We start from the raw sequence: 27,086 nt of genomic DNA, 5'->3' as shown, positions 1-27,086 counted from the left end.
CCACAGAACAGGCACTACAGACAACAGAGATCATACAGAGAACAGTTACCACACACAGAGCAGACCCTACACAGAGCAGACACTACACAGAACAGTAACCACACAGAAAAGCCACCAAACATAACAGAACCTACACAGAACAGACACCACACACAACACAGAACAGACACCAAACATAACAGAACCTACTCAGAACAGACACCACACACCACACAGAGCAGACACAACACAGAACAGACACTACAGACAACAGGTGACATACAGAGAACAGTTACCACACAGAGAAAAGACACCACACAGAACAGACACTACACAGCCCAGAAACTACACAGAACAGACACTACACAGAGATTAGACACCACACAGAACAGACACTACTCAGAACAGACACTACACAGAACAGACACTTCACAGAGCAGACACTACACAGAACAGACACAACACAGAACAGACACCACACAGAACAGACCCTACACAGAACAGACACTACACAGAGATTAGACACCACACAGAACAGACACTACTCAGAACAGACACTACACAGAACAGACACAACACAGAACAGACACCACACAGAACAGACAATACACAGAACAGACACTATACAGAGAATAGACACCACACAGAACAGACACTACACAGGACAGACACCACACATGTCATAAAGAGAACAGTTACCACACAGAGAACAGACCCCACACAGAACAGACATTACACAGAACAGACACCACACAGAACAGTAACCACACAGAGCAGACACCAAACATAACAGAACCTACACAGAACAGACACCACACCCCACACAGAACAGACACCACACAGAACAGTAACCACACAGAGCAGACACCAAACATAACAGAACCTACACAGAACAGACACTACACACCACACAGAACAGACACCACACAACACACAGAACAGACACAACACAGAACAGACACCACACAGAACAGTAACCACACAGAGCAGACACCAAACATAACAGAACCTACACAGAACAGACACTACACACCACACAGAACAGACACCACACAGACCAGACACTACACAGAACAGACACCACACAACACACAGAACAGACACAACACAGAACAGTAACCACAGAGAACAGACACTACAGACAACAGACACTACAGACAACAGACACTACACAGAACAGATGTCATAAAGAGAACAGTGACCACACAGAGAACAGACACCACACAGAACAGACACCACAGAACAGACACTACACAGAACAGAGACTACACAGAACAGACACTACACAGAATAGACACTACACAGAGAATAGACACCACACAGAACAGACACCACAGAAAAGACACTACACAGAACAGACACTACACTACAGACAACAGATGTCATACAGAGAACAGTTACCACGCAGAGAACAGACACCACACAGAACAGACACCACAGAACAAGACACCATACAGAACAGACACCACACAGAACAGACACCACAGAACAAGACACCATACAGAACAGACACCACACAGAACAGACCCTACACAGAACAGACACTACACAGAGATTAGACACCACACAGAACAGACACTACTCAGAACAGACACTACACAGAACAGACAATACACTACAGACAACAGATGTCATACAGAGAACAGTTACCACGCAGAGAACAGACACCACACAGAACAGACACCACAGAAAAGACACTACACAGAACAGACACTACACTACAGACAACGAACAGTAACCACACAGAACAGACACCAAACATAACAGAACCTACACAGAACACACACCACACACCACACAGAACAGACACCACACAGACCAGACACTACAGACAACAGGTGTCATACAGAGAACAGGTACCACACAGAGAACAGACACCACACATAACAGACACTACAGACAACAGACACTACACAGAACAGATGTCATAAAGAGAGCAGTTACCACACAGAGAACAGACACCATACAGAGCAGACACTACACAGAACAGACACAACACAGAACAGACACTAAACAGAACAGACACTACACAGAACAGACAATACACAGAACAGACACTATACAGAGAATAGACACCACACAGAACAGACACCACAGAACAGACACTACACAGAACAGATGTCATAAAGAGAACAGTGACCACACAGAGAACAGACACCACACAGGACAGACACCACACAGAACAGACACTACCCAGAACAGTAACCACACAGAACAGACACTACAGACAACAGACACTACACAGAACAGATGTCATAAAGAGAACGGTTGCCACACAGAGAACAGACACCACACAGAACAGACACTACAGACAACAGGTGTCATACAGAAAAGAGATATCATACAGAGAACAATTGCCACACAGAGAACGGACATCAAACAGAGAACAGACTGTAGGCCCAGAGATAGAGTGCAGAACTAAGAGAAGCAAATACCATACAGTTGAACCTCCTTATCTCGAAGTCGACGGGGTCGTAGGAAAACTTCGAGTTATCCGAGTATTCTAGTTATGCGGGTTCATATATTTGGTATGAAATTTGCTGTTTGGACATAGCATTAGCAATATGTATTAATAGCCAATGCTTATAATCAATTGATGAATGATATACACAATCAATATAACAAATACAGGTATGTTATTTTACAATAAACACGCTTACAAAAAAAGAGTAAGTTATTTCCGAAAAACGTATTTTCGTTTAATGCGATCAAAACGGTTGGACCATATTGTGAATTTGTCACGAAATATGGACGGGCCTAGTGATTAAATGTTGTTTTTGGCTAGTCTTAGCAAAGTCTTTCCAGATCTGCATTTGTATTTGTAAGACCGTCAAGATTTACCTCTGAAGTGTTACATTTAAAAATCGAACAATCCCGATGTCTCCGACCTCGTACTATACAATGCGGAAATGTAATTGCGCAAGTCTAAAACAAATCACTGTAATGGAGGGTACGCACAGTTGATTCTTTAAATGAAAACACACTCTAACAAATTCTATTGTACATATAATACATTGATTCATTAAAGCCAATGACACCTGACACCTCCTCAAATCCATGTAATCAACAGTAATTACCATATTGTTCTTAAAACCTCTTGATCGACTTTCAAAGCCATACTGGCTCCTGTAAAAACAAGAACCTGTGAAACTGTCCTATGTTGTGATTTTAATTGTGGAACTCTTTTATGAATGACCACGCTTTGTGACCAATTTTCGGGTTTGGGCTGTCGTCAGGTTTGGTGTAACATTACAAATCATTAAAGGGACTCGCAGGTAGTACAGAATACTGTTGATCAACATTGATGAAGTTTGTTTTTTCTTAGGAACATCATGGTTTTGATAGTCTGCACACTTTACATTCTTAAGCTTTATCATAAAATGTTTTTACCAATTTCATGCTAGACTTCTAGTCTTCTCACAAAAGATGTTCATAAACGGGGAATGGCAAGATGCCGTAGTTTTGTTTTGTATTTGTATGAAATTCGAACACTATGAAGTAAACGATGTTTTGATGTTGGATTAACGCTGTTGAAACCAATATCTTACTTCGAGGTATCCGAGTTTACCAAGTTTAAAGGGTTCAAATTGTCAGAGTTTTATTTACTAAGATAAAGAAGAGATTTGGCCGGGGCCGGAGAAATACTTAAAAGAGTTAATAAGAGTTATAAGAATTCGAGATAACGAGGTTCAACTGTAGTATATATAGATATAGCCATGTCAACAATGTAGATTAGCAGTCATATCTAACCTCAGTCAAAAAACAGGAGAGTAATCTTATTTACAAACAAAAAAACACTCTTATCAGTCAAAATACAGGACGCAAGTTTAACACTTATAAAATATTACACAATAGTCACAGCAGCTTCGTGTTAGCATGGCCAGTGTAATGAATAATAGTCACATGTAACTGTTTCTGTGTGCAAAATTGATATTAGCCATATTTTGAATAAGCAAAATTGCTGTTACAGTGAAAAGTTAGATTCTACATATTGCAAAAATTGGTGATCAAAGTTTTCACACAAACTAAAACAATTTGTGTGAAAACTTTGATCACCAATTTTTGTACCATGCTATTTTGGTTCTTAATTGTTTATACACAATGGAAAGGTGACTTTGTGAAGATTAATTGTGCATGGAAAAAAATAATTCTAAAGTTTGTCTTATGAGCAAATTCAATTAATCATATAAAGGAAATTCCTGATATCTACAAAATATAAACGTTTGTCGACATGGAAATAAATAAGAGCAATTTTAGTATTGATATTATTTTTGAAATATGACGACTAAAAACGAGCGAATAATAATGATGTACTTTCCTAAATAAACCATGCATCTTTTATTTAAAAAGAAAAAAAACAATGTATATTAAAATGTACAATATATCGAATATATGACACATACAATATATGATAGAAGAAATCCACTTAATGATACATATATAGGTATAAAGATTTTGTGAATGAATGATATCTATAAAAACAAATATATGGCTTGTGATTAATCATGAAATGAATATCCTTAGAACAAAAAAATAGATTTAGAATCTGATTACATGTTTTTCACGAGTAAGTGCTCCAAGTATATATACATGAGAAAATGCCAGAAGTAATGAAAAAAACAAAGTTAAGTGCACAGAAAGAACAATTAAGCCCATTTAATGAAAGTGATGAAACCAGTCAATCTGTTCCGATTTGATAAACAAATGTATAATGGCTCAAAAAACATCTCAACTAGTTTCAAAACTTACAGGCCAAAGGAAAGTGAAATCCAGATATCACATGATCGAAAATGTTATTCTTACCCTCAAAAGATCTCTCAAAAACCTTAAATATTTTCTAAATTCAATCCGTTACTTTCCAATAAAATTTAACAAGGAATGCAATATTTTTTACAGAATGAATGTCAAAATGTTGCATTTAATAAATTATCGACACAGCCTTATTTTACACTAATTTGTTTTTTTCCAATGAAAGATTCACTTCACCATTATGACCTAGAAATATTTATAAACAATCATATTTTAATCAAAAAACAATTTTTAACCACGTTATTTTATGAACAAGGTCATATGAACTTTGGATCAATGTAACAATCACCATGCTTTATCAGTGTGTTAGCCCATGTTCAGGATTATGTACACAACATTTTAATATTTTTTTTACTGGCTACTTGGGTTTACACCCACCATTATCCTCAAAAACATTAATGTGATATTCTGGAGAAGCAACAGAAGAGCAGGAGGCAAGAGAAACATACGAGAGTCAGTACTAGTATAGCTGGTCATGCTTCCAGGAGTGGCAGACGACAGCTCGTTGAGACTGTCGAGGCGAGTCCGTCGGTCACCTTTCTGTTGTTTGACCGCCTCCAGTAAACTGCCTGGGTCGTCCTCACGCTCGATCACAGTAACACTACCTTGGCCGTCCGACTCAAAGTCTGCATCAGGTATACCTACAAACAGGTGCATGTGAAGCTTCTAACTAATCACCACAGCGAAAGTACATTTGCATGTTATGATTGATTATATTTCTAAAAGCTCTTTATACCCACTTAAAAACAATAGGCCCAGGGGCCTTAACAGCTCACCTGGTATTTCATTTTCAATTTAAAACCTGCGGAGTACCATACAGGTTTATCAAAAGAGTACAAGAAGCAAAGTTGCAAGAAGAACTACATGTAACTTTTCCCAAAGATCCCTTCATTAAAAAAAGCCTCAATTTATACAGTTATTTTACTCTAAGCATGCTTCAGACCACATTTGGTTTTAAATCCCTTCATTTATATAGAAGGGGAATATATTTTTCTCTCTGTTTCCCCTATTGGGCCCCACTCCTCTGCCCTAAAGAAGAGGGCCCACACACCTCAGCCCCTAAACATGCATCAGACTGCATTTGGTTTAAATCCTTTCACTTGTAGAGTAGGAGAAAAATATTCCTCTATTTCCCCTATTGCACACCGCCCCTCTGCCCCCAGGGGAGCCACACCCTCCGTTTATACAAACTTGAGGCCCTTTTGTCGAAAGATGCTCTAGAACAAATTTGGTCAAAATCCTTCTATTGGTTAACAGAAGATTTTTGAAGATTTACCTATTTTCCCCCTATTCCCTCTGGGGTCAGAGGGGCGGGCCATACCCTCCGTTTATACAAAACTGAGATCTCTTTGGCCAATGATGCTCCAGATCAAATTTTGTCAAAATCATCCGAGTCGTAAAGGACAAGTAACGTTTAAAGGGAAAAGTTGACGAATGACGGACGACATTTTGTCCAATGACAGTTGGAATGTGGATATTTTGAAAATTCTATTATCACCCTTTCAAATATTCCAATCAATTCAATACATACCATCTTCTTTGTCCCCCTGCCCATCTGTCTGTCCTATCATTTGAAGTCTGTAACAGGCCACACAGACAGACATGTTGTGATCAGACCCGATGATTCCGTCACCCCTGGCAGTTGATGACGATGTAGTTCTAGACCTCTTGCCAGATGCTAGAAATAAATCAATAGATCTTTTATTCACTTATCTGTTAAATAATTTATAGAATACAATATTTTAATGAATATAAATTCAGTGTTTTCGGAGTCATGTTTCAATCCTACAATGCAAGGATAAGTCAAGCTTGAAATTTTAAATGTAGGCCTTCCCAAAACTTCTTGTGATATGTGGTTTTGTATCCCAGGTCAGAGACTAAGGATGTAATTTTTTACCTTTCCGTTTCAAAAGGTGTTATTTGAAATCAACAACACATGTGAGTCATCAATTGATGTTTTATTTCAAGATTGGAAACATTTCTTATGTTGGATTTCTTTGAGATTAAGTACATGTATCTTAATGTTTCTGAGTAACTGGAAGCACATTGAACATGCATATAAAAGATTTTGCTCTATTATCCATAAACAAAAATGTTTTTGAGATAGAACAGATGTAAAGGTATTTGAATGCAAACAATAATATTATTGCAACTAAATGCAAATTTCAATACATATTGAAGTACCACACTGGAAAGTCTTCGTGTTACAAAGAACGTATAAAATAATGTTTTGCAGGGGGAGTTGACTTACATGACACCTTTCTGCTGCGACTTGTTTGAATGTCCTCTGTCCGGTCAAATACGCCCGACTGTGAACGTTTGTCCTCCCCTTCGCGTACCTGTGTCATTGACAGGTAGAAGTTAACTGATATTTCACCAGGATTCTATTTTAACTATATTCACTGTCTATACATTCTGCTGGGACCAACACACTATATACAATTGTCAATATACACACCAATGTGGCAATCAACATAAATGAAAGGTTTATAAGCAATATGACAAAATAAAACACCAGTGGCCTGTTTGTCTATGCGCTACAACCAGTTCATCTGTTTTTACTAATTTTAAGTAAATGTAACATTTTTTGGTACATATCCTGGGGGACCTGCAAATATTTATGCAGGCCTAGCTTGCAAGGCTTTGTCAAGGCTCGTCTGAAAACAGCATCAGATTACTAGGTCCGACCTTATTTCATAAACGAACAACTCTAGTCCAACCAGTTCAACCTTTTGGATCGCGATAAACCAAAGCGACCAAGAAGCTTAGTCTGGGTACAACAGTAGGAAAATTTGACCAAATAAACTTAAGAGCTATATGGTATAATTATGGGTCTATCCCCTAGTGTAACAAGAATTTTTAATTAATGTAAAAACGTTTTAACTTCTGCCATTTCTTCTGAAATACTTTGCTAGGACTGAATATCTGGCAACAGTATCTACAGTTTCACCGAGACTGTAAATGGGACATTTTGTTTACAGGTTTAAATTACAATGTTTTTAGCACTGACTGTTGAAACAAACAAGGTCAGTTATGTCAGAAAGGCTAACCTCAAACATCATGTTGATATCAACAGGTAAGGTAAGTCCTACAAATTCCGACTCTCCTGTGTGTGGTCGACGCTTCTGTAATGACGCTTTTGGCATGGCACCCATAGGGCTGGATGGGCGCCCATCCATCTCGCACAGGGATACTCCGCTAGCATTTCTCGTCATTCCCAAACTGTAAAAAGTAGAAAACGTAAAAAAAGCTATAGATATAAAAGATAGATAACTCTATCCCGAATAAGTGTACTTGGTTAGCCCTAGTTTGGGAAGTACTTTTTTCCTAAATCTTGACTACCAACTACATAAAAACAACTTTGAGTTCAAAAGGTTTTGTAAAAAAAGCGACTGACATTCCCAAACATTATGCATTATGATTTAATATGAGACGTCATTAAATTGACATGTTGGACAGCGAAAGAACCTACCACCAAAACACAGTAGGTATCTAACATTGCCTGATAGAAATAAACAATTTCTAATTGAATAAACTTGCGGTGAAGTCTTTATCAAACCTCTTTAATGTTTAAGTATACTTTCAGTATACTGTAAACTGGAAATTTTTGCGGATTGGAAATACTCATTGAGAAAATAAAAGCAAAAAAAATCCATGCATGAATATATATTCATTTATAGGTGAAGTAGATGATAGGTATAAACTTAAAAGAGATTACACTAGAATTTTCCATACTTTCCATGAGTATTTTTGGTAATCTTTTACAGTATCAATCTTTTTTTAGATAAGATAGGAAATATGGGTGTAGAATTTGAGCTCAAAACCTTGGCAAGGTCTTGGTTCTGACCCCAATCTACACCTTCAGATAGAATTCCCTATTTCGTACATCCACATCAGATAGATTCTAATGTTAGACTATATTGGTGTAGAGCCTACCTCAGTCTACTGGCTGTCCCGCCAAAAAGGTCAAGACTTAATTTAGAATCCACACTTGACTTCCGACTAAGAGTGCCTGTTGTGCCCTCCTCGTCATACAGGTTACTGATGCCAAGGTCAGAGTCAAGGTCAGAGCTGACTGTACGCTGACGCTTGATTGACCGCCATGTGGCATAACCATATGCATCTCTACTAGAAGTGTACATTATGGCATTCTCAGATGTCAGTCCTTCCATCCGTGATGATGACAGAATTCCATATGCTGGGTTACTCTGCAACTTTCTTAAGCTAGGAACACGGTTAAGATTCATAGACTTTCTCCTCACAGTGGACGGGTGGATGAGGTCTTTGGTTTCGAGGGAGGAGCCCTGCTGAGACTTGACTCCAACAGTGTTGAGGGAGGTAGAGCTAGCTATTGGACTGAGTGACACACCCTCGGAGGAGATATAGGTGTTGGGTCCTGACTCACATGAACTAACACCACTGGTTGTGGAGTCTGTATTGAAGCTATCTGCACGGTTTTTACTTGACCGAGAACTTTCACTACTACTGCTCCTGCCATCTCGGAATATAGGTGAACGCTTTGCCACTTTACATTTGTCAAATGTTTCTTGTCGTAAAATGACTTTTGAGTCTGTGACCTCTTTGTCCTTAACACTTTCCTCCTTTTCTGTTGTCACAGGTTCAGGCTCTGAGGATTCATCAGGCAAACATATCACAGGTATAACAGTGGACTCCTCAGAGTTATTTCCCTTGGGGGAAATTGAGGTGCTCTGGTTTTGGGAGGCAAACTCCTCAGTCAAAGGTAGGAATTCTGAAGGCGACACTGGTGAAAGAGCAACATTTTGGCCCACCCTTTTATCAGAATCATCACTAAATGTTCGATCTCGCTGTTTACTGCTTCTGGAGAAACTTTTGACAGATTTAGGTTGTAAAGGCAGGCTGTTATACCTTCTGTAGGTGGGAGACTCAAATGGAAGTGTTTTACTGCGGATAATGGCCGCCTGAGGGTTGTCTGGAATGTTCGTGGTGTCTATGTTACGGTTGTTATCACAAGGCAGTTTATCTCCGTCACTGAACAAAGACTTTTCCTCTTCTGCAATAAAGAACAGACTGTTGGAGGCTATGCCGGGGGAGTGTATACTCGTGCGGTATTCTAACTCAGATCTGGACGTGCTGCCAAAGCTTAACACACTTTCTGATGCATCGTCCAAGTCTGTTAGCATCTCTGCACGATCCTCAACCACTGGCCATAGTTCACCACGCGAGTGCCAACACGACTCCCAGCCAAGTTGAGTAAGGAGTTCCGCCCCCTCCCGTGTACTGGCCAGCAATCCCAGCACGTAGAAGGCTGTCCTGCAATGAGAAACACAAAAGGGGCTCAGATGAAATTAATTTATATTGCCAGTTTACAGTTAAAATAATTAGAAACTCTGAAGTAACAGAAAACGTAAAACACTTTTATCATGAACCCCACAAACCCTAAGTAGCTCACTATATGCAAAGTTCAATGTATATTAGACATGAACAAATCCTTGGCAAGGGACAAAATTTCCCAGATTGGCAAACTTTTGCAATACATTTATACAAGCATGTTGATTCTAGGCATATTCTACTGTTTATGACTGAAATTTTCCACCGTTTACAAATTTAGTACATATTTATGCATGCAACATATATCTTACCCTCTGATAGAGAACACTCCGCACTCCTCAGCTAGCCGTATGACTTCAGAAAACAGGCGTTCCTCGTCTAGCCAGTTAACACCCCATGTAGAACTTCCAATGTGGCCCTACCAAGCAAGGTTAAATATTCAGGCATGGTGTTTAGTATCTCAACACTGGGAACAACATTTATATTCCAGGAAAACTAACATTGTACTTAGTAATTAGCACAATTATTTTGGTAGAGATTCAGGAGAGTGTATATAAAAGTATATAGGTACCAGTACATCAATTTCATTTAGTCTAAACTAACATTCACTCAATAACCATTGTTCCCATAAACTGGAATTATTATCTCATAACCTGACTATAGAATGTGACAAGATTCCATGATGTTGACAACAATACATGTGTGCGGGTTGTGCAAATTTTCCGCGAACAAACACAATTGTGTGTCAGATGTCATTAACAGTAGATATGGGCAGTGTTAATAAAAGCTTATGCCAATTTCAGACTGTTGCATTTATTGAACCGATCACAAGTTAATATGTTTTGAAAATGAAATTTGTGTTCGCTGATCAGATTAATAAACAAAATAGTTATGACCAATTAACAGAAAAATACTGTAAATTTAGTAAATAGTTTTTTTATTTTGGTCAGGGTATGAGACGATAACTCAGATCCAGTTGAGCAAAACTAAATTTATAAAAATTAAATTCATTATAAGATTTGTTTTCCAGCAAATACATACCACAGCCCAAAGGGCAGTCTTCAGTTTTGTATTATCTTCATCTGTCATCAACTCTTGGCAGCGGATACATTGGAAATATTCTTCTATACATTCCTATAGCAAATACAGAACAATAGTTTTAAACGATTATGATTAATTTATCAATATGTTGTATCACCACTTGTAAATGAAATCTATTTATCATAACGATTTCAATCATAAATTACAAATGGCTAATAAGTTTCAAATTTAACACTGAAAAAGTATCAGAGGCATAGATATGAGTATCATTGAACAAGTCACCTGTTGTCGTAACAGCTGAAAGCCTTCTTTGGTCTGTGTGAGCTGACCATACAAATGAACTGGCAGGAATGCATCTTTGCTGGGACGTCTGCAAAATAGTTCAATGTTATTGAAAATAGTTTATCAACACTGTACAAGGGAAATTTTACATTTTTTTTTTTATCTCAGACTTCAAAAACTTTAACAGTTGCGACCACAATTTTTCTTCTCTCAAAGAAGTAGGAGATTTGACTTTTCTAACAGGATTTTATTGCATATTCATTAATGTTCAATTTATCAGAAGAGCATGTACATTATTTGTGCAAATTAAAATTTTGATATTACCTATTTCCAAACTGATGAATCTGATTCAATACATTGTGTAGTATTTAAAACCAGCAAAACTTACTTTCTACTTGACCTCCGTGAAAAGGATCCTTCATACGTCTTTTCATAGGTTGTGAGAGCTTCATTTAACAGTTCGTCTACAATGCTCACATACTTGATGTTAAACGTCTGCAGAATAAATGGTAGAATATTTTAGCAAGCTACAATACCTACAAATTAAACCTAATTAAAAAAAAATCCATAATCTTCAATGCAGATATAAAGTAAACTTAATAATAAACCATTTTCTTTGACTTAGTAATATAAATTACCAGACATAATAATGGAAATTATTAGCACAGTAGGAATAAGCTTTATAAACAACCACATTGATGATATAGTTGTTTATATATACCTCTGGTACACATGTGAATTATCGGTGGAGTATGATATCACGTTAAGTTTATCCTGTAATCCTTATCGGAGAATATCTTACCTTTTCCCAAATCTCCAGTTCATTAGATACATAGTTGGCATCCATCAGATTACGGAATCCGCGTGATGTTGACATGAACCTACAGGTGACTAAGCGACCCTTCTCTCCCAGATGTAGACACGAGGGTCGCAACTTGATTAACGAATTCAGGCATGTCTGAAAAACAATGTCAGAGCGTGTTATTTTGGTTGTCTTATGACTGCTGTGTTGATATTAAACAACATTGTATATTACATAGCTTTTCTTCTTTCACTATCAGAGCATTTTTTCGGATGTATCAAGCTCTCCAGATTCCTCTATGAAAGTTATACTGCCTCAAACAAATACAGTATTTGCAAAGTGATTAAAATAAGGACATTCAGAAATCTGAAGTTTCAGAAACAGCAAGGGACAGGGTCATTGCAGATGCTGTTGGAGTTACACAAACACAACAAGTACTAACTGTTATAGAGACTCTTACACATGTACCCCAAACTATCCCTGTAGTCACGAATGATGCCTTACAGAAGATGCCTTAAAATCCTCCCAATAGATCTCAACTTAATTGGGACATAACTGTAACAAATCAGAGGCCATGCCTGCTACCGTGAAATCAGAGGCCATGCCTGCTACCGTGAAATCAGAGGCCATGCCTGCTACAGTGAAATCAGAGGCCATGCCTGCTATCGTGAAATCAGAGGCCATGCCTGCTACCGTGAAATCAGAGGCCATGCCTGCTACCGTGAAATCAGAGGTCATGCTACTCCCATAACATGAGAGGCATCTGGTCGGCCTTTTTTCAATCGTATATGATTTTGCCGACTGCGACCTCTCATTTCCGAAGCACTAATTCTTTGATGCAGTTTCTGCCCGAAATCCGGGCGGAACAAAATCGGCTTGAAAAACTCACATAAGTGGTTAACAGTTCATGACAACGATGTCTACTCACGGTTTATATAATATAGATCTCATATATATGTCACAGACACAAATGTATAGTATATTACGGAATAGAACACTCAAAATACATGTCCATGTCGTTGTAGCACATCTCTGACCTACATTTAAAACATGGCTTCTGGATTAATACAAAATATCAGGGGGATTTCAAACGGAACGAAATGATACGGAGTTTGTTTGTATTCCGCTTGTGAAACATTACATGTAATCCATTTTTGTATTAACCGGAAAAATCATGGCAAATGCTGTCTGCTTCGCTTCGAATGAGGAAAAACTCATTATTTATGTCTTTGACATGAAATTTTTCTCATATAATCATGGATTTATGGAAAGGAATATTTATTGGACCCTTTTGACCATTTAAATGTATGTAAACACGATATACTCTTTCTTAATCCGAACTTTGAAAATGTGATTGTCAGCATTGGGAAAATCAGCTATGGGCAGTTAGAGGTTACGCGGCGCCTGTCAAAAGTTTTTCGCCGTGTAAAACCTCTAACATTGTTGGAGTAAGGTCATGCCTGCTACCATGAAATCAGAGGCCATGCCTGTTACTGGAAATCAGAGGCCATGCCTGCCAGCGTGAAATCAGAGGCCATGCCTGCTACCGTGAAATCAGAGGCCATGCCTGCTACCGTTAAAACAGAGGCCATGCCTGCTACCGTGAAATCAGATGCCATGCCTGATACCATGAAATCAGAGGCCATGCCTGCTACCGTGAAATCAGAGGCCATGCCTGCTACCGTGAATCCCAAAACTTTATTAAAATGTTTTCTGTTCATCCCTGTAATATCAATCCCTAAAAATATGAACAAAGTCGGCTCGACTAGTTCACTAGTTGACTTTACTTAGATAAATAAAACTTTTCTCCACTAGACAATGTTTACATAATATACCAACTTCAACATTTATACAATTAAAGTGTCAGAATAATAAGTTTATGATACAGACGTGGTGTTTCCAGTTTACTTTTGATTTTCTGAAAGTGTATTTCTTCGTTATTTCAGATTTCTTCGTTATTCCAGATTTATGATAAATTTATGCCTTTATCATAAAAGATGACAAATATTTGTGTATTTCATCAATATTTCACTAGACAGGAAATTATCCAGTCCAGATCCGTAACACTTACATCAATCTCACAGGCCTCCTCCATGACCCCGAGAGCAGCAAGAGAGATGTTTCGACTCTGGTCATATAACTGTGTGGTCAGGAGTTCCATTCCCCATGTACTGAAGCCAGGAACCCTCACGCGCAGTAACACCCGCAGGAACTTTGTACAGTACATACGAGCACTCTGTAATAAAATCAATGGTACAATCGTATAAAAGTCAGGTCTCAATCTTCTGACCGTGACATAGAAATTAACCTATTAAATAATAATATACATCATTTCTATAGCGCCCTATATAATTTGTAAAATTACTCTAAAGCGCCTTTACAACATATGGATAATAGTAATAGTTATAATTGTGAAACAAAAAACAAAGGCTAACAATCACCTTTATACATTTAAGCAAGCAATGTGCACATAATTGAACAAATAAAGGGTGGTATTTACATGACTCCTTTGCAAGGATTCTAAAATGCAGACATGAAGAGGTGAGTTTTGATGTCCCTCTTGAACTTGGCCAGGGTATTTGACTTTCTAATAGCAGATGGTAAGCTATTCCACAACGTGGCCGAAACCCACAAATGATATCAAGTGACCAATTAACCAGATATTTAAACACAAGATTAATACAAAAGCAGGCAATAACCTCTATTTGAACAGACCGAATGACAATTTTTACTAACCAACATTTGTAAAATTACATATGAGATAAATGATAAAGGTGATTTGAATAAGTCAAAATCGGAACTGAACCAGTCATTTTGGCCTGCTGCCTGTTCTTACTAAAAACCATGCAAAGCAGCATATTTTTCACAAATTTTGATAAAAAATGTTTTTATCAAAATTCTGTGAACAAATATTGAAGTATAAGAAATAATAAGAGGATACTGTGAACTTGTGCGCCGCAAATAACATTTTGACTTTTTCATCCTATGCAATGAGGGCGAATTCATCATGGTAGCATTATTTCCATGTGAAGGATGATATTCACACTGAATGAATATGGATTTTACTGTTGAAGGGTGATTAGTGATTATCTGACTGGAAGAAGCAGTATTTTCCTGTTTGAAAACGTTGTAGATTCATCTGCAGACTAGCCTATAGGCAGCTGCGTACCTGATATATAAAATCTTCACTCAATATAATTAATACTGTATACTGGATTTTTATTTATTTTTAAACTTTCGCCCTTCACCTTTGAAATCCAAATCCCCTGGTGTTGATTACACCATTTTCATTTAAATACTATGTAAATTATGTTGTTGACTAATATTCACTGTAGTGATGAATCTGTCCTAACTCCAGAGGGCAAAAAAGGCAAGACATTCCCACTACACAGCATACTGCTTCTTCATATGATATATTGTAAGAACTTATCAAACCATATGCTGATTTATGATCTACATAGACACTTACCTCTGTAGAAGCGCAGAGAGCCTTGGTCAGTATCGCCCTACAGTTGCCCTCCTGACTGTAGCTTAGACAAGATACCGTCAGCTTCACAAAGCTGTCTTGGGGTGCCACACTCACAATGTCCAACAAACTGAAGAAGAACCACAAAACTCTCAGATCACACAACAAAGTACCTACAGGTCGATAGTTTTAAAATCAGAACAGATAAAAAAAATCATTAGCCCTACACTTAATTACTAAATCACCTAACATGTACACATCCTCTTCACACCTAACTCGAAGCTCACAATTGTTGAATGCCGAATTCCTCTGATCCTGGACTGAAAAATGACCCAATAGTTACTACTACTACTAGATGTCGCACCAATATTCTGTGCAAAACTTACTATTGATAGATGCCACATTTCTCCAGGAGTTTGTCACCTTTGGCGGTGACCGAGATCTTTCCTAGGAACAGGAAGTAAAATTGGCTACATGTGTTGATGGTATTACTAGGACTGAGAACAGCCTCTGCAGCAAGGTGCTGGCTCCCAACCTAGGTGAGAGAGAAGAAAACAGATACATACATGTAAAATGTCTGTTTTACTTTGAGTAGTATGTCATTGGTATTTCTGAATTATTACATTTGTAAACTATTTCCATTTTCTAAATGACTATTTACAGTATACTGTATGTAGATCATAATATTTAATAACACTAGAATGTACAGACTACAAAATTCCGTAATGCATAGATGACTGTTTGTAAGATTCATGTACGGTATTGTAATATTCAGTTACATTAGCTTGTAGATTATAATGTTCAATTTGAAAAGTTGATAAAACGTTAGATTGATAAAATAACTATCTGGAACTCACCTCTGACAAACACTGCCCTATGTCATTGATCAAGTCTACAAAGTGTTTCTTAACATCCTCCTACAACACAGTAACACATATCTCTATAGCAACAGGAAGATACAATCTTAACCCCTTTTGCGTATCTGGAAGAAAACGACCGGCTCAGATCTGAACCGAAGCTGACCTCCGGAATATTCGGCAGGTGTAGATTGACAGGGCCAGATGCGCCAGACCAAAACTAAAATGCTGACTATTGCTGGCTTGCCTTATTTCATTTTAAAACAAGGCCAACCCACATTTTGATTTTAAGATACATTATATAATTTAGTAGATGCGTGAGAGAAGGACATATTATTTTCATTATATTGTTATTTATTCTCCGAAACTGTGCATTTTTTAGCTCTGCATACAGTTCTGTCCAAGCGTGTTCGTTAATCCTGGAATATTTCTGCACTACCTGAAACGTTTCACCCAGAATACACAAATGTGACCCTTGTTTTTCAGAGTCTTTGGGATCAATACTTCACTGTTATCCAGACATTGGACAGTTACTTAAACAATGCATATATTTCAATATTAAGATTCACAAATATTATCAAATGTGGATAAAGGATATTTAAAACATTTAAAATAAATAAAGCACAATACATTATATCACAGTTACAGTGAAATGTAGATACTAGTTAGAGCTCATGGTACCATGTTAGAGTTCAAGATGATAACTACTCATTAGAGTTGAAGCTAATACCATGATATCTTGTAAAATCTTCAGATGATAATTTGTAAAAAGTTTCTGATACTTTTTTACTGATTTTCAGAGGACAACTTGTTAGTAATTAAGTTGAAGATAATTTTTAACGATAATTTGTTTGATAAAGCTTAAGATGATAACTTGCTAGAGTTGAATATGACTACTCCATAGAGTCTAAGATGATAACTTGTAAGAGCTTAAGATGATAACTTGTAAGAGCTTAAGATGATAACTTGCTAAGCTTAATATGCTAACTTGTTAGAGTTTAAGATGATAACTTGTAAGAGCTTCAGATGATAACTTGTTAGAGATTAAGATGATAACTTTGAATTGTTTGAGCTTAAGATGATGGAAACTTGCTAGATCTTAAAATGATAACTTGTTAGAGCTTAATATGATAACTTGTTAAAGCTTAAGATGATAAATTATTACAGCTTAAGATAAAAGCTTGTTAGGGCTTCTGATAACTTTTGAAATAAAATTCATTGTGTAAAGTGAATCACAGCGATGTTACATCGTTGATCATGCCTACCTGCCCACACTCCATTAAAAACTCCATCAGTAGACAACCTGCATGAGCAATCTTAGTAGCCAACTTGTGTCCAACTTCCAGACGAGAAAACAAATGGTTGGTGGGCTTGAAAAAGTATATCAATCGCTTCATAAACCTGTAAAAGGAACAGTAATCAGATTACAAGTACTATAATGTAACTTACATTTTCTAAAAAGAAAACGAATTGTTTAAATGAAATAATTCTATGGTTTGGTTGATATACTTTAATCATGTTAGAGACAGGTGTACCTATGATAGGTACAGGTGTGTAATAACAATCTAGTGCTGTTTTCAATTGTCAGAGATCTAGAATGGCCTTTAATTACTTAAATTGTGGGTGGGCCATACAACAATAAACAAAACAACAGTCAGAGAAAACCTACCTTATTAGGTCATTCAACAAGATAAATTGGATATGTGAAAATGAAAATACAACTGGATTAGGTTTTACAAATGACTTATTGCTAATTTAGCAAGTTATACTACTGGTGACCACTTACCGGGATAGCATCTGTTCATCCAGCTTCTTCTGTTTATCAAGTGGCCACTGAAACAGAAAATTAAATAAAAAATGCATCGCTTGGTTTGTCAGTTACTATTTGAGTCACTTTCCAAATGGATGAAAATCTATGTGGACTTGGTAGACATACAGCCAGTTACAAAAATAAAAACTTTTGAGACTCATTATCACACATGGCAAAGCATTATAAGTCGATTCATTGTTCCCAATCAGCATTTATTTAATTCACCAAACTATACACTTATCGCAGGATCAATCAATTGCATAACATCTCCCTAAATATCTTTAATATTTTCTGCATACAGCTGATGGACAAAGACCCAGGTTGAGTATCAGCCTTACTCATAACGCAAGGATTAAGACTATCAGGACTCAATCACAGGTTGAATATCAGCCTTACTCATAACGCAAGGATTAAGACTATCAGGACTCAATCACAGGTTGAATATCAGCCTTACTCTTACCCTGAGGATTAAGACTGTCAGGACACAATCACATGTTGAGTATCAGCCTTACTCTTACCTTAAGGATCGAGGCTATCAGGTCCCAGTCCCAAGTAAAGTTGTCTTTGGTATACAGAACCTGTGAGTCCTTTATAGTCTGCATCACCATGTCTTCTGACGACAGCTGGGCACGAAACAAAACAAACTTTACGATCAACAAGCTTACTACACGTCATTATAAACAAACTTTACGATCAACAGGCTTACTCCACGTCATTATAAACAAACTTTACGAACAACAGGCTTACTCCACGTCATTATAAACAAACTTTACGATCAACAAGCTTACTCCACGTCATTACAAACAAACTTTACGATCAACAGGCTTATTCCACGTCATTATAAACAAACTTTACGATCAACAAGCTTATTGCCCGTCATTATAAACAAATTCTACGATCAACAAGCTTTCTCCACGTCATTACAAAAAAACTTTACGATCAACAGGCTTATTCAACGTCATTATAAACAAATTCTACGATCAACAAGCTTACACCACGTCATTACAAAAAAACTTTACGATCAACAAGCTTATTGCCAGTCATTATAAACAAAATCTCATCAAACATGGAATCTGAGCATACTAGTTCCAATCTAATCAAAATATTTCAAGTCACAATAAAAAGATGAAAAAAAGATGATCCATTAAGGAGATTTGCATACCGTATTTTACCACAAATAAGCCCCCCCCCCAAAGTTGGGAGGAGGCTTTATTAATTGCTTTTGGTCTTGAGTCCATGGTAACAATTAAGGTTTCATTTGATTGGAATGTTATTAGGATAAGAGTGCTCTTAATTAACACTTTGTTACCTTGTTGATATAGTAGGAGTTGAGCCTATTCTTGTTTTGGTGGAAGTGTTTGGAGAACGGTGATTTCCGGCCCCCCATGTTCTTTATGAGATGGTCCAGGTACAAACTACATGGCACTATACCTCGTTTCTTCATGGAATGTAACCGGTCAAGGTAAGACACAGCATTACATGCTCGACTGTGGGGAAAACAAATACATACAGTTAGGTAGGGTGAAAATGCATCTTTGGCTAAGAGAAGGAAATGTTATGAATAACAGTGCTTTTGTCAGTCCGTCAGATCAGCCGACTCTGCTAGACACAATCTTTTCAACAGGCATATAGGAAAAAACTCTCGTTATTAATCAAGACATTATCTAAGTGATATTACTCAGTCTCTGAACCAATGACTTTTGGATACCCTTGTCTTAGACGTAGTGACATACTTAAGATACTGATTAATATAGTACAACTGCAGCTGTTTGTTTGCTTCTTTTTTTGTGTGTTTTTATGTCCGCTTCACTACTGAGTAGTTCAGTTATCCGGCAGACAAAATAGTTCACCTCTAAGGAAGGGCTTATATAGGCATCATGCCTGTAGCAGAATTCCTTTTGATTATTTGCACAGTATCCAAATATGTAGCATACACTATTCAATCAAATCATTGTGTAAGGAAAACTAATTAAGTACTGGTCTACATGAAACCTATTTTTCCATCACATCTATAGAGAGGGTGTGAGACTTACTGCTGTTGCTGCTGAGGAATGTTTGCAGCAGAGGCCATGGCCATGAGAGTAGGAAGACAGTGGCTGTGGTGGCTACACTCGTTAGGTAACAGGGTGCTGGCCTGTCGCAAAATCACAGAATTAACTCACACACAATGTACAGCAACCAAACATTCAATACTTACATGTGTTTTGTTTTATATGGTCCAACAGCTTAATCAATTATTGAGCTCTAAACAGACCATCAACACAGAAGAGGTCTTTAGGGCTAATAAATAGACGGGCGTGTCATACTGCACAGTAAAGCATTAAGAATCCTTGTCCCGCTACAGGCTAAAGAATTATGGGTCCTTGTCCCACTACAGACTAAAGAATTAAGGATCTTTGTCCCACTACAGACTAAAGAATTAAGGGTCTTTGTCCCACTACAGGCTAAAGAATTAAGGATCTTTGTCCCACTACAGGCTAAAGAATTAAGGATCCTTGTCCCACTAAAGGCTAAAGAATTAAGGATCCTTGTCCCACTACAGACTATAGAATTAAGGGTCCTTGTCCCACTACAGGCAAACGAATTATGGGTCCTTGTCCCACTACAGGCGAAAGAATTATGGGTCCTTGTCCCACTACAGGCGAACAAATTAAGGGTCCTTGTCCCACTACAGACCAAAGAATTTTGGGTCCTTGTCCCACTACAGGCGAACAAATTATGGGTCCTTGTCCCACTACAAACTAAAGAATTAAGGGTCCTTGTCCCACTACAGACTAAAGAATTAAGGGTCCTTGTCCCACTACAGGCGAACGAATTATGGGTCCTTGTCCCACTACAGGCGAAAGAATTATGGGTCCTTGTCCCACTACAGACGAACGAATTAAGGGTCCTTGTCCCACTACAGACTAAAGAATTATGGGTCCTTGTCCCACTACAGGCGAAAGAATTATGGGTCCTTGTCCCACTACAGACTAAAGAATTAAGGGTCCTTATCCCACTACAGACTAAAGAATTATGGGTCCTTGTCCCACTACAGACTAAAGAATTAAGGGTCCTTGTACCACTACAGGCGAAAGAATTATGGGTCCTTGTCCCACTACAGGCTAAAGAATTAAGGGTCCTTGACCCACTACAGGCGAAAGAATTATGGATCCTTGTCCTACTACAGACTAAGGAATTATGGGTCCTTGTCCTACTACAGACTAAAGAATTATGGGTCCTTGCAATTGTCCCACTACAGGCGAAAGAATTATGGGTCCTTGTCCCACTACAGACTAAAGAATTAAGGGTCCTTGTCCTACTACAGACTAAAGAATTACGGGTCCTTGTCCCACTACAGACTAAAGAATTAAGGGTCCTTGTCCCACTACAGGCGAAAGAATTATGGATCCTTGACCTACTACAGACTAAGGTATTATGGGTCCTTGTCCTACTACAGACTAAAGAATTATGGGTCCTTGTCCCACTACAGCCTAAGAATTAAGGGTCCTTGTCCCACTACAGGCGAAAGAATTATGGATCTTTGTCCCACTACAGACTAAAGAATTAAGGATCTTTGTCCCACTACAGACTAAAGAATTAAGGGTCTTTGTCCCACTACAGGCTAAAGAATTAAGGGTCCTTGTCCCACTACAGGCAAAAGAATTAAGGGTCCTTGTCACACTACAGGTGAAAGATTTATGGGTCCTTGTCCCGATACAGGCGAACGAATTATGGGTCCTTGTCCCACTACAGACTAAAGAATTAAGGGTCTTTGTCCCACTACAGGTGAAAGAATTATGGGTCCTTGTCCCACTACAGGCAAAAGAATTAAGGGTCCTTGTCCCACTACAGACTAAAGAATTAAGGGTCCTTGTCCCACTACAGGCGAAAGAATTAAGGGTCCTTGTCACACTACAGGCTAAAGAATTATGGGTCCTTGTCCCGATACAGGCTAAAGAATTATGGGTCCTTGTCCCGATACAGGCGAACGAATTATGGGTCCTTGTCCCACTACAGGCGAAAGAATTAAGGGTCCTTGTCCCACTACAGGCTAAAGAATTATGGGTCCTTGTCCCGATACAGGCTAAAGAATTAAGGGTCCTTGTCCCGATACAGGCGAACGAATTATTGGTCCTTGTCCCACTACAGACTAAAGAATTAAGGGTCCTTGTCCCATTACAGGCTAAAGAATTAAGGGTCCTTGTCCCGATACAGGCGAACGAATTATGGGTCCTTGTCCCACTACAGACTAAAGAATTAAGGGTCCTTGTCCAACTACAGGCTAAAGAATTATGGGTCCTTGTCCCAATACAAGCGAATGAATTATGGGTCCTTGTCCCACTACAGACTAAAGAATTAAGGGTTCTTGTCCCACTACAGACTAAAGAATTAAGGGTCCTTGTCCCACTACAGGCTAAAGAATTATGGGTCCTTGTCCCGATACAGGCGAACGAATTACGGGTCCTTGTCCCACTACAGACTAAAGAATTAAGGGTCCTTGTCCAACTACAGGTTAAAGAATTAAGGGTCCTTGTCCCCCTGCAGGCAAAACACTAGAGGAATCCACTGAAGCTTTTTGTATATACAGTAATTCCTCTTTATTTTTAGTTTGTATATAACTGTTTTGCAATTGGACCTTGATTCTACTGTTGACAATGTAGCTCACTTGGTTAGAGCAAAAGTGTAACGATCGAAGGATCCAGGAATCAAATTTGTCTGGCTTAATTGCTTTTTTGCACTCAGAACACATTGATTTTTTTCTATTTCATATAAGTTCCGCAAACAGTTTATATACAGTTCATACAGTTTTCTTGTCTGAAATGAATTGTAATCTTGCTGGGAAAATAAATTGCCAATGCATAGCTGCAGTTTTTGGCAGTGGAACATGGATCCCCAAATCATACTTTTTCAGGCAAAGAGAAAAACCAGGTTATTTTTCATCCAGGATAACCAATTGACATAGAATATGATAAGTAACATTTTCTACAAGGGGACTTACCATGTGCATCAGTTGGCCGAGCAGAATGGTGGTCCGTACAAACAGCTGATCTTCACTGCTGATAACTACCTCCACCAGAGCCTAAAAGGCAAGGATCTCATCACAAAATAGTATTGATACATAGTGAATAGTTATAAATCTATTATAGATTTTACCAGAACTTTTTGTAAAAGAAGAATTATGAAGATTGTTTGATAAAATGAAAGTCAAATAAAATAAAATAAAATATCCAGAAAAAAAAATAAAAAATTAAGCATGTTGATCAACAATTTTTTCCAAAGAGATCTAGCAGTCTAATGGTGTCAGTGATATCACTTTTTCAAATCAATCAAATCCAAGGAATAGTAAGGTAGTTAACTGTTCCTGATTGTTTTATTTCAGGTTAGGCTGTATGCATTCTGATGCCTTGTTCCTGATGCCTTGTCTCATATGAGGTTAGGTTGTACAGTGTTACTTACATCTAAGATGCCAGCACCAATCCATGCAGACAACAGGAGGGCTAAATGATTTTCTACAAGGTTAGGTCTGAAACACAATTAATTACAAAAAAATCATTATTTTTGTTTGTTCCTAAATAGCTGTACTTTTTATATATATTATACATGTACATAGATAGAAAGCACTGCCTAAAAATAATTTGAGCATGAAATTAAGGTTAAAACAAGATAAGGTCTGTAACACAATTAAATACAAAAAGTTCAACACATTTTTTTGTACTGAAAAGTACTACAAATGAATATTACATATACAAAGATAGAAAAAAATTGACTTAAAACAACTTGAGTATAAAATGTGTAACCTTTGTAATGTATGTTTAATATATGTATGTATCATTTATAGACATATTTAACACTGACCTTATTTTGGCCATGTGTGGTAATACTGATCGTCCCTCCTCACATATGAATCCATCTGTCAGTCGCCAGCTGTCTCGCATCATGGAAGGATCTGTAATCAAAAGCCATTTAATGTTATCTTTTTAACCGCGGCTTCCAATAAAGAAAATGATCAGCTGTTTAACTAGCATTTCCCTTAATATGAAATTCGGTCCTATTCCTGTCTGATCCTGACACATATTTACTTGATTCTACCCTATTTTTTGGGGGGGAAATCTTTTTGATTAAAATTTCTTTACTGTACAAAAGAAATAACTTTTTGTCAGAAAAAAATAATCAACATCTTTAAATGAATTACAATTATTCTTTCTTCTTCTCACTCAGCAATTCTTCAGTATGTCACCCCTTAAGCTTTGATCAAATTTAATCAGAAATGGGTATCATAAAATGTAAGGCTGTTGTCCTTGCTGTTAACAGTAAAATACAAATTGTGGAGTCCATCAGCAACACATATTTGTAATTATGAGCGCTTTACAAATCAGAATTCATTCTTAGTGTGTAATTCTATAGACTACTTACCAACACTGAGCAAGGCAGTGGAGAAGTTGTCTGTCCACTCCGGTATTTGAAGACGGAATAAATCATAAAGAATTTCAACAATTCCTTGCTGAAATGACAAAGTAAATAGACCGTTCACACAATTGTAAATAATAGTGGCAATATATATTTGTATGCAATAAGCAATATAGATAGGAGATGTTCAATTTCACACTGCATAACTGTGGCAATTGTATCACACATTTTATAGATCATAAAAATACCAATTGAAATATTCAAAAGATGGTTTTGAGAACTAGGTTAGGGCCATCCAGATAGAGGTGGGAGGAGAAAGAGATGGGAGGGAGGCACTTGTATTAATAATATATTGGTGATGGGATGCAAAGTGATTGTAACAAACATAGTGAGGACAGGGGGCAAATAATCCATGGGATATATGGGGTCACAAAAAAGTGCCCTCCTATATCCCACCTTCAACACCAATTTTTTTTTAAATACATTAATTTAATTTGGATTAGCCTCTAAATCTACCACCCTCATTAAAGCATGTCTGTATCTCAATTTTTATCTTTGTTTTTATAGTTTCTAAACTTTGTTGTTTTCAATAAAATTAAAAAGAATTAGAGAACTAAAATGACAGTGACTTACCCTAATCTCATAATACGGCAGGTATAATATTCCTACTAAGGACTGAAGGCCACTTCCATCTGGTCGACAAAATCTTATTATGCCTACAAATAGGAAATTTTTGTTGAAAAATAAACTATACAACTCCTCTACCAAAGCCCTAATAAACATTTCAACATACAATCCATTGAACCACTAATGTAAACCAAACATGCATGTGGTTAAATAATGACAATTTTTCAACAATTTTCTTTCTTTATTCCATCACTATTTTGGTGCAAATTGTTCGCTATAAATGTGTTGTATTAAATTTACTATTGGCTGAAGAAGTACTTCATCTGTATGGGTAGCTTCCCATTTTATTACTAAGAAACTTTGGGTCTTTCAATGTGTCCAGAAATTCTGAGTCCAATTAAATTATATTTAGATAGTATAGGATATGAGATTCATCATATGCAGATTTATCAATACATGTGTGATCATCATGTAAATCAAATTTTCTTAAAAACACTGATTACTTGCCTGGCCAAGATCTCATAATGGACACTATAGCCATCTTGCTGGCAGAAAATCGGTTTTCTTTATCCTCTCTGCAAAAACAAGGACAAACTAACATGTATTCATCAGCTATAAACACTTTTGTGTTTAAAACTATTATTAAAAAGTCTAATTATCGAAACCACCAACATTATTTAATAAATACCTTCAGAGCGAAATCATTTTTAAATGTCCCTACCATTGGCTTGTGTATCAGTGTAAGTATAGGAGTAGGAAAACTTAACAGATGAAACACTGAAATAAGGATTGGATTGAATTTCATAGCATACATACGTTAGGTGATGCTGTTACTGTGTATAAACGATCTGATCTTACCTGGAGTAGGTGATGCTGTTACTGTGTATAAACGATCTGATCTTACCCGGAGTAGGTGATGCTGTTACTGTGTATAAATGATCTGATCTTACCCGGAGTAGGTGATGCTGTTACTGTGTATAAACAATCTGATCTTACCCGGAGTAGGTGATGCTGTTACTGTGTATAAACGATCTGATCTTACCCGGAGTGATCCGAGGTCTCCGCTCCACTGTACCGGTAATGGCAGTCTGTGAATGGTGCTAACAATTGCTGAAAGTGTAATACAGGGTTGTATAATTTAAATCTATTTTAGTAGTAGTTTTTGCATAAATTCTACTTGGCAAACGTAGGTGATCAAAACATACTACAAGTTAGTAATAGATCTTCCTTTAACAGTTTTAGAAGCATCATTTATCTAGTTTAACCATCGCCGCCTCTACATCAACTTACCTCTAAATCGGTATTGAACTTGATGAGGTGCCGTGTGCGTGGATGGTTGAGAAGGTGCAGTATTGTGCAGACAAGACTTTCGTTGATCCTTGGGTATTGGTGACAGTCGAGAGCCGCCCTCAGGATACTCCCAACACCACCACATTTGGCAACCAGTTCTGGGTTCAGGAATGCTACAAAACCAACATACAAAACAAAATTATTGATTTACGAACATATGCACAAACATTTGAAAAAAACGAAAATACAGCTACTGAACCAAGTCTTTAACTTACAAGTGTTGAGTTTGACTTTCCTCCAAAATTAAACAAGTGGATTAGATTCTCTGTACATATTTTAAGTAACAAATCTAAATCAGTAATATTTTATCTCTGTCCTTCAATGATATTGATGAAGAACTCAGTCTATAAATCATCCTTGTTT

The 27,086-nt window shown here is 37.4% G+C and overlaps 1 protein-coding gene across 1 annotated transcript in view; it reads right to left on the bottom strand.

Annotated features, from left to right (window-relative positions):
• LOC110443579 overlaps positions 1-27,086 on the bottom strand; it is an 81,810-nt gene that overhangs the window by 9,677 nt on the left and 45,047 nt on the right. The window contains exons 16-42 of the mRNA XM_021487870.1: positions 26,664-26,836; positions 26,416-26,483; positions 25,881-25,948; positions 25,380-25,462; positions 24,753-24,840; positions 24,195-24,285; positions 23,796-23,862; positions 23,338-23,418; positions 20,390-20,490; positions 19,666-19,843; positions 18,875-18,979; positions 18,333-18,379; positions 17,812-17,947; positions 16,547-16,606; positions 16,076-16,224; positions 15,693-15,819; positions 14,295-14,459; positions 12,224-12,379; positions 11,810-11,916; positions 11,422-11,509; positions 11,140-11,232; positions 10,410-10,516; positions 8,725-10,080; positions 7,839-8,010; positions 7,040-7,127; positions 6,320-6,466; positions 5,238-5,429 (exon numbers count right to left, since the gene is read on the bottom strand). Coding sequence (XP_021343545.1) covers positions 5,238-5,429; positions 6,320-6,466; positions 7,040-7,127; positions 7,839-8,010; positions 8,725-10,080; positions 10,410-10,516; positions 11,140-11,232; positions 11,422-11,509; positions 11,810-11,916; positions 12,224-12,379; positions 14,295-14,459; positions 15,693-15,819; positions 16,076-16,224; positions 16,547-16,606; positions 17,812-17,947; positions 18,333-18,379; positions 18,875-18,979; positions 19,666-19,843; positions 20,390-20,490; positions 23,338-23,418; positions 23,796-23,862; positions 24,195-24,285; positions 24,753-24,840; positions 25,380-25,462; positions 25,881-25,948; positions 26,416-26,483; positions 26,664-26,836 — 4,293 coding nt within the window. The remainder of the gene's footprint in view (positions 1-5,237; positions 5,430-6,319; positions 6,467-7,039; positions 7,128-7,838; positions 8,011-8,724; positions 10,081-10,409; positions 10,517-11,139; positions 11,233-11,421; positions 11,510-11,809; positions 11,917-12,223; positions 12,380-14,294; positions 14,460-15,692; positions 15,820-16,075; positions 16,225-16,546; positions 16,607-17,811; positions 17,948-18,332; positions 18,380-18,874; positions 18,980-19,665; positions 19,844-20,389; positions 20,491-23,337; positions 23,419-23,795; positions 23,863-24,194; positions 24,286-24,752; positions 24,841-25,379; positions 25,463-25,880; positions 25,949-26,415; positions 26,484-26,663; positions 26,837-27,086) is intronic.

The sequence above is a fragment of the Mizuhopecten yessoensis genome, unplaced genomic scaffold (genome assembly GCF_002113885.1).
Source record: "Mizuhopecten yessoensis strain PY_sf001 unplaced genomic scaffold, ASM211388v2 scaffold716353, whole genome shotgun sequence".
Lineage (NCBI taxonomy): Eukaryota > Metazoa > Mollusca > Bivalvia > Pectinida > Pectinidae > Mizuhopecten > Mizuhopecten yessoensis.
This window is presented reverse-complemented; position numbering and strand designations above follow the sequence as displayed.